Genomic DNA, 9738 nt, shown 5'->3' with positions numbered 1-9738 from the left:
AGTTGCCACTAACAAATAATTGAATTGATTTGATTATTAACGAACTTTCAACGCTGTATTATTCGCTATAATTTCAAATGTCGAAAAAAAAAATAATAATTTATTATTTGAGACTAGAATTATAAAAAATAGTTCTATTGTTTGTTAAATTAACTATAAAATATATGGGGACTTTTTTTAAGAGCAATAGAATTTTTAATAGCTGAAGTATTATTTTTAATTGTCAAATTAATTTGAAAAAAAAAATTAATTCCAAATTTCGTCTTCTATTTTATATATAGAGAGAGTCCTAAATTAATAAAATAATTATTTGAAGTAATTATATAATAAGAAAAAAGATTTTTTGTATTTACTTAACTGTAATAATATAATAAAAATAATAAAATATTATAAATAATATTTTAAAGTTATTATATTTTCAACTATATGTAATATACATTATATGGTAAAAAAATATATTGCAATAATAAGATATAATATCTATATACCATATATTTAACACTCAATTGTATATTTTTTTTTTGTATACATTTCTCAATTAAGCTTTCCTATTTCATTTTTTTTAATTTTGTAGTAACTTATGTGAAAGTTCTCTCTTTATATTAGCTACGGATTTTAGAGATTCATTGTACTATATGTGTAATATAGTGTTTGCTTCTAACTTATTTAATGTATTCAACATTCACTTCATTTATTAAACAATTTAAATTTGGATCCTTTATTTTTATATATCAATTCTCAAAAGAAGTTTTTGGATTTAGTGACATTAAAAATATAATTGTTTATTAATGCGAATACATTTAATTTCAACATTCTCATTTTCTTATCAAGTTTTATTTGTTCGACATTTAATTACATTCTATAACTTTTAATATAAGATTTCTATTTATTTCTAATAAACTACTAAAAATGAATAGTATTTGATATAAATAATTTCACTGCGACTGATTACATTTAAGAATTTATTATTTTTAATAATCAAAACACTCATAATTGTTTTTAACTTATTAATTTCTAAAAATTATCAGAGCTTTAAAATTTTTAATAAACTATTGTTTCATTTTTTTGTATTAGTAGACAGTTATTTAACCTTATCACCTACAATTTATAATTTTTTATTTTTTTTTCATATAACATATTTGCTATTGTTCATTTTAGATAGGAAAAGTTTATAAAATTGTTGCATTAATAATTTTCGTTATGCAGAAACGATGCAGCATCTGTTGCAGTTTCTACAAAAAATGCACATTTTCATTTCATTTTGTAAACAATGAGTTATAAAAGAAAGAAAACAAAGTTTATTGACATATACCTACTCTATAATATTGCATATATATGTACTTTATGCAATTTATATCTATTTATATGTATATATTGTGTGTTTTAAGTTAATAAAAAATGAGGTCAATCGCTTGACTTCTATCGCAAACGGAATGAGTTGCATATATTTAAATAAAATTCTATAAGTGAATGCAGCTTGTCAAAACCAAGTGTCTTAACATAATAATTTTTACAATGTTGATTGCTTTAACATTAAAACTAATAGAACTTAACTCAATCAATTTTATTTAATCTTAGTTTTGAAAAGTTTAAAAATATTTTTTAAATTTGTAAACTGCTGCCGCTTGATCATCTTAAACTATTTATTTTGGTTTTTACTTAGTTTACTTGTAAACCTTGCATACGTTCGAAATGTTTTAACAATTTTTTAGAGATTAAAAATTGTTTTTCACAAAGTTTAATCTGTAAAAAAAAACGTCATAAATAAATAAAACCTCATATTAATTTTGCACATGGACAAACATTGTCGCAGTCGTCACCATAACAAAGTCTATCATTATGATCTGAATTTTAAATATCATATAAAATACAAGAAAAAACCAATATTTCAACATTTCAACATTTAACGTCTTTTAAATTATTTAATAATGCTACAAAATTGTTTTTTTTTGTTAGTATTTTATTGCACAAAAATGCGTACTTTGTTTTTTGTTTTTTTTTGCATCGTGTATATCGCAGTACAAAAATGCTTTTGCGAAATATTTATTTTTTTTTAAATTTTACTGTAATAACTTTAATTGAGTGTGAACTACTAAACTGAGGTTGATTAGCTGTTTGTAAACTTCATAAAACAAAAAAAAAAAAAAATCGGGCTGAAATCAGATTAAAATCGAATTAAACTGAAGAGTATTTTACTATAAAGTCGGTTTACTGTGAAAGTACTATAACATTAATATTAATGCAAATACGTACTAAATTATAATGTCATTTTAACAGTTTTATTAATGTAATAAGCAAATATAAAAAAAAAAAACATATATACTGAATTCCATTGAACCTAGTGAAAAGGCTAAAAATACTTCTTACATTTTTAATAATGTAATAATGTTTTTGGTCCAAATTTGTATATATATATATATATGTTACCCTGAAAACAGCTAGAACGCGTTGTGGTAAAAGAAGAATGCCACAAGACGTTATGATTAGTAACCAAGCGATTTATTACAACAGTATAGCAATATTATGTACTATATTACATTTTAGTATCTAAGAACTGTGTGCTATTAAAAAAAATTAATACTTTAACATGTACTATATGTACAATGCTATAAAACCAAAAATGAATATATAGAAATACACATTGATAGATGAAAATAGTGACTATCGGTGTAGATAAAGTCTAAATATCTTCTTAATTGTTCGTCACTTAAGGGTTACATTAGATGCTATCAAAAACGCATTGTGACATTTCTCTATTTTCACAATGCGTTCTGGTTGTTTTTATAAGTACCATAAAACGAAATTCGTTTTGTTTCCCACAATGTATCGTACGTTTTTTTCGCTCACTGAGCATTTTTGGCTTTAGAGTCTCACATATATGATATTTGTATTATCCTGTGTGATTTATTGTAATTTCTTTCGTTCTGGTATGTAATTATCAATTTATTGTCCATGCAACTCTAGAATTGCAACTCATTTATGGTGTTGCTAATCTAATTCTCTCAATTTCTCAATGTTTATTACGTTATCAATTTTATTTATTTTCTATTTCTTATCTCTGCACTTTTCCTAACGTGATTTAAATAAATGCTTTTTTGTGTTAGCATAGATTTTTTAAATAACAAATAAAAATTTCGGTATTTTTTATACCAGAAATGTAAATGCCATTAAAATTTGCTACATTTAATTTTTGTTCCTTAAAACTATTCTTACTTTGATTTATAAAAAAGCTGTTCTCAATAGAAATGATGTAAAAAATAGATTTTATTATCGCATAAGTGCCAGTTTTAAAATCCAAACATAACCCGTTACAAAAGCGGTCGGATAAATTGCGAGTAGAGCTAAACAGTATGGTAAATACATAAGTAAATAAACAAATTCCCAATTTAGTATATAACTATTTAGATATTAAGTTTGGACCTGTTATTCCTTATAAAGCTAATAAAAATCACTATATATTTTATTTTTGAACTCGTAGTGTTCTTGAATTTTCCAAATAATTTCAGAGATAGAATTCTAATCAAATGAATTAACGAATCAACGAATGGCAGTTACAGATTGAATTAAAAATTTAAATAGTAACTCAAAATAAAGAATCAAGAAAAACAAATGTGTTTAACATTTTGAATATAAACATATTTAAAGTGTATATTATTATACTTTACACTTTCCTATTTTTAATTTTTTATTGAAATATGCAGTTAACTCATTGAAATTGTGAACACGTAGTCTCCCAAAGGATTTAAGCAAACCTAACGTGGTTTTCTTAAGAACTTCTAATGCTAATATGGTTATTCACCAAGTATTTGCCTAGTGTTGTAAATCAAGCTATTTTTTCAACCAAAAAAAATCAAGATTTCTTATGCCTCTAGTTTTACTTTTAATTCAGGTTTTATTTGAATTAAATTAAATTGGAAAGAAAACGTACAATACCAATCTTGAGATGGTAATTTTTGCAGTAAATCGGTGATATATTTGTATGTAATATGTATAAAGTACATATGTCACTCAAAGCCTCAGTTTTATTAAATTAAAAATTATTTGCAAATTATACTACTTCAAAAAACTATAGATTAAAAAAGCATTTCATGATCTCATTAAGTATTATATTTTAAAGTGCTTCACTAAGAGTTTTTCAATTTAATTTTAAAATATATTTATCATCATTTAATTTATTTAATTATATCTTGAAATAAATATAAAAATTCAATTAAAAAGTGCAAGTGCAAATATTCTGATAGTAAAATTAAGAACTCAATTGTTATTGAATTATTACAATATTGAGTAATCAATTAAATCGTTTATGAACAAAGGACACTGTTATTTATTAAATCAATAAATTGATTTTCACAAAAATTTTTATTATGAATTGATTATTATTTTTTCTTTGTTAAAAAGAAAATTGATTTTTCAAAAGTCACAAAAGAGTGCTTTACTTGTCATTCTTGTATCAACTTCGTTTGAAATTGGTAAAAGATTGATTTAGATATTTTATTATTCTCCTATAATTCTATTTCTGCTTATAATTGAGTCCAACAGAGTGAGTAACCACCTTGAAACACTATAATCTCTTGAGAAATAAAAAAGGAAAAAAAAATTAAAGAGGGATAGAAGGGTTAATCTTTTTGCCAGTAAGACTTATTTCTTTATTGATTTAGACGAAGTCTACCTAATAATATAAATATCTATAATTCCAAGATCAGATCTAATTATTTCGAAGACCACTGATGATGGGTATTTCAATTAAATTCTAAAATTCAAAAATTAATTACCAAAAATTCAATTAATGAAAATAATATACAATGAATTTATGTTGTTGTGTTCACTACTGTTCGAAAAACCTATCTTTAATTCTGCAATATTTTTGTGATATCATTAGATCAAATTCAATATATTAAAAATTATTATCATAAAAAGAGAAGAATACTTTTTTATATAATATAACAGATAAAAAAGAGATTCCATAGTTGTAAAAACCTAATTATTTTTTTATATGGTATTTCAAAAAATATATTTTAAGTTTTTATGTTCAAAAAAGTCATACCTGTATATATATAAATAATTTATTTAATATTTGTTTTATAAGTAATCATTATTTAATATTAAATAATTTTATATAGGAACAAAATAATTAATTTAAAAAAATCAGATTAAATTTAAAAGAGTTTTAATTGCTTTCTTTACAATATCTCTATAATAAATATAAATTCTTTGTTGTTCGATAAAGTCAACATCTAATTAATTCATTAATATTTATTGGTGTATATAAATTTGATGATTGTATTATTTAAGTGAACTCGGAAACCTATAAGCTTCACAATTAATTGTATTGTAAAAAGTAAAACTAAATAAATAAACATATTCGTTAACAATTACGCCAGTTTGTGCGTTTCATATTCAATAGTTTTACTTATTCCAAGTAACTAATTTATTTGTCAATTTCACTTTTGAAACATGAAATGCGTTTAATGTAATTTAAGCAATGACTGGCACGATATACTTACGTATATAAATAGCTTGTCGAAACGTTTTGTAATAAATGTACATTAAATCATATTTCCTGTGAAATATCATAAACATAAATAAAGTTATAATTAATAACGTTAGGTAAAGGTCTATTTGACCTTAGATATAGACAGAGTGCGTCTATTTGATGCGTAATTTTGTGATAATACTAACACCTTTTTATTTATTAACAAAATAATAAAAAAATGCATTAATAACATATCCGAAAATTAGTGATTGATTTGTGCATAAATTAATTAGATAAGTTACTTTTTAAAAATATCTAACTGAACCGAATCCACCTACACTCGTTGCATACGTAATATGTGTAGACTTATCAATTTCCTGAAAAACAGTTGAAAGCGTAAATTTAAATATAATATTTACTTCGAATGACGCACAAACACCCAAAATTGTTACTGATGCCTATTTTCTATTTGATTACTGATGTGTGTTGCCAATTTGGTTTAATAAAAATAGTCGTAATTTGCTGCTTCTCATACCTCAAATGTGAAATTCATTATCTCTTTTCAGGAGGGAAATTGTGAATCTCTTCCCAAATACATTGGACGCACTAATGCCGCTGGCGTTGATTTGAATCGTGATTTTCCTGATCGGCTAGAAAATGAACAAGTTATACAATTGCGTTCACAAACCCGTCAACCAGAAACTGCGGCAATCATTGAATGGATTGCCAGTAAGCCATTTGTGTTATCAGCTAATTTTCATGGTGGTGCCGTAGTTGCAAGTTATCCATATGATAACTCTATGTAAGTTCCTATCAAATATCGAATTTATGTATTTATGTATATTAATAAGTTGTAATGACGTAAGTTCACGTTTTAGAAAGTGTAACTGAATGTACGCGTTCATACGAGTATATTCGTAAAATTTGTAAAAACAGCTACAGAAATGAATAAATGGTTCAGTAGAGTAACTTTGCAAACAATATACAAATGTTCAAAATTAGCATAGATACTATAATGTATTAAATTTTTTTTTTAATATTATTAAAAGCAAATTTATTAGAATATTAAGACTAATAAGCTTACATTAACTAAACTAAATCACTAAACCAAACTACCACCCTAAATTACATTAGGGTGGCCCTCAGTTGTAAGGGAAATTTTTTTTTTTGTGATAAGATTGATTATATCATTTCCTAAGAGCTAGTACAACGATAAAATATGCACGTCCTAAATTAATTTTAGAGCGTTTCGAAAGGTCCTTGAAAGTAGTATATATCGAATTTATACAATTTTGAAACGAGGAACATAATTTCTTAATAATTTTCAGTTGCTTGGAAGGTTTCAAAGATATGGGCTGTAAGAAATGAAAATTTATCAAATACTTTGAACAAATACTTTGATTTATTAACTACTTGCCTGTGTAAGGAATTACATATGATTATTACATAAATATGATAGGTAATTCTTTTGTCCAAAAATAAAAACAAATCGTATAAAGGGATGTAAAATTACAATATATATTTTTAGAATAAAAAGCAAACATTAAGTATAGTTAAGTAACCTTTATTCTAGGTTTGTTGTCTTTAAAAAATTCTATTTATACCAATTGTTTTTTAAAACCAACTTAACCAACTGAATATACTTTAAGGTGAATATTTAAATTCCTAAATTAATATTGTAAATTTTGAATTTATTTCAAAAAACAATTGTTATAAACATTTAACAAATTGTTTAATTCATTTTTATTTGTAGTATAAATTCATTAATATATATCTTTTATTCAGTAAAAGTACATAAATAAAAGTTGAAATAATATTGATTTAGAAATGTATTGCTCTCTTAGTTATTCGAACTATTATGGCATATGTATTTTATGTAAAATGTTTTTAAATATTGCTTTAAAATCATTATTTTATGTAACTAATGCCCAACGCAGATGATATATTTTTTTTGTAAAAATATACTATAATTTTGAGGAAACCGCAAAACTTCAGCTGATTGAAATTTATGGAACTGTGGATATCATTGCCGTTACGTTTTGCGGTTGTTGTCTGCAGTGGACATAATATAAAAGTCATTACAATTTAATTCAAAAAGTACATAAATTACAATACATACTACTTGTAACTGAAAATTTAAAATAACATTTATATATAATGCATATTTTTCCCTTCACTTTAATTTTTAACGCATGTGCAACAAATGCCAAATGTAAATGTTGGCTTGTAGTGCTCATCATGAATGTTGTGAAGAGAGCCTAACTCCAGATGATCGCGTATTTAAGCTGATGGCGCATACATATGCTGATAATCATCCGATTATGCGTCAGGGCAATAATTGCAATGACAGCTTCTCAGGCGGCATAACGAATGGAGCAAACTGGTACGAACTGAATGGTGGCATGCAAGATTTTAATTATGCGTTCACAAATTGCTTTGAACTTACAATTGAGTTGAGCTGTTGCAAATATCCATTGGCATCGACACTACCAACCGAATGGGCACGTAATAAGCATAGTTTGTTACAATTGCTAAAATTGGCTCATATTGGTGTCAAGGGTATTATAAAAGATGCTAGCGGTTATCCAATACAAGATGCTACAGTTGTAGTATCCGGTTTAGAGGATAAACCAATACGTACAACTCGACGCGGTGAATATTGGCGTATGTTGACACCAGGCATTTATAATATACAAGCTCAAGCATTTGGGTCAGTACTATTTATGTAAAAAATACTAATACTAATTTTAATTCATGAACTTTATATTTTATTACATATATTTTATTTTTAGATATCAAGCCAGCGTTCCTCAACAGATTCAAATTACTAATGATAACACTGAAGCTCTTCGCATCGACTTCACATTACTACCAACTGAAAATAATTATGATGGTATAAGCAGTTTTTACAGTTCATATTTTTATAGACAGTAAAATATTTCGAGATTAATTTTATTCTTAAAATAATAGTATTTATTCATTGCAATCCTTATGTAGATTTTCACACACCTTTCTCACAACAATAAAATACATTAATTCATTTGAATGAAAAAAAAAAAAAAGAATTGTCAAAATTTAATCATATTTAAACATATTTAATATGCTTAACTTAACTTCACTAAACTAGTACTGAAATCACACTAACTCCACACTCACTATAACCATTACTCACTACTCACTATGAGCATTTAAATATCATATATCCACACAATATATATATGCTTCCGTAATAAATGCACCTTAACATTTTAGACAGTTTGCAGTGCAATCCCATGTCACTCCAATATTCACTTGCACATAAAACATATTCATCTCTAAGTATCCGTTTATGTTAGGCACAATTTATGTTCTCTTCACTATTCCAAATGCAATTGGTACTGTGCATTGGCACTAAATATTATACCATCACATAAATTGGTGTTTTAGACATTTTGCCAAATATCTATGTATCTATATATAATATATATGAATTATCATTTAAATTTAATGAAAATTGTTTTGTTATTATGTGTGTGTGTTTGTTGCGTGTATAAATATATAAATAAATAAAGAAATCTTATATATCTTTTGTGCAGTCTTCTTTTCTATTGTTTAAATTGTTTTAATTCTATATACATATATATTGTTTTTAATTTACTTTTTAAAGGATCTCATTTTATTTTACGAATCGTTGCTTATAAGTTATTTAAATAAATATTTATGTTTTTTAATACTAGGTTCAAAGTTTTAGTTTCTTTATAAACATCTTAATGATGGTTTTATAAGATTTTATGTCTTAAAATTGCTTAAATCTAGTCCTTTTAAAGGTATGTATTTAAAAATTAGTGTAATAATGTAATGAGGAGACTATTTATAATTTATATTTTAAGTGCACTTTTTAAAGTATCTAATCAATTTATAAAAGACCTATCAACCACAGGTTACTATTATCATTTTTTTACTGTTTTAAAAAAAAAATATATTGAAATCATTTAATTATTATTTTTATAAAGATATAAAATATAAAATGTAATTTATTTATAAATTAATTGAATTGTAATAGAATGCTGTTAGTTATTATAATTTATTAATTTCTAAATAATGAGCTAAAACTCGATTTTAAAATTAGAAAGAAATCTATAGAATCGTTGCCTTGACTTCAGTTTAACGAGATTTTTTTTACTTTAAGCTATATATATATATATATATATATATAAATAAAATAAATAATAACTAATAAAATAATGGCTCAAAAAATAAAATAGTAATATTTTTTTTCATATCAC

General features: G+C 24.4%; 1 protein-coding gene across 1 annotated transcript in view; it reads left to right on the top strand.

Annotated features, from left to right (window-relative positions):
- Window positions 1-8535, top strand: part of LOC119666743 (carboxypeptidase D-like) — a 20610-nt gene extending 12075 nt beyond the window's left edge. The window contains exons 2-4 of the mRNA XM_038076026.1: window positions 5992-6275; window positions 7704-8183; window positions 8266-8535. Coding sequence (XP_037931954.1) covers window positions 5992-6275; window positions 7704-8183; window positions 8266-8407 — 906 coding nt within the window. The 3' untranslated portion in view covers window positions 8408-8535. The remainder of the gene's footprint in view (window positions 1-5991; window positions 6276-7703; window positions 8184-8265) is intronic.
- The last annotated feature ends 1203 nt before the right edge of the window (window positions 8536-9738 follow it).

Source organism: Teleopsis dalmanni, chromosome 1 (genome assembly GCF_002237135.1).
Source record: "Teleopsis dalmanni isolate 2A chromosome 1, ASM223713v2, whole genome shotgun sequence".
Taxonomy (NCBI): domain Eukaryota; kingdom Metazoa; phylum Arthropoda; class Insecta; order Diptera; family Diopsidae; genus Teleopsis; species Teleopsis dalmanni.
Note: the sequence above shows the minus strand (reverse complement) of the source record. Positions and strands in the feature narration are given on the sequence as shown.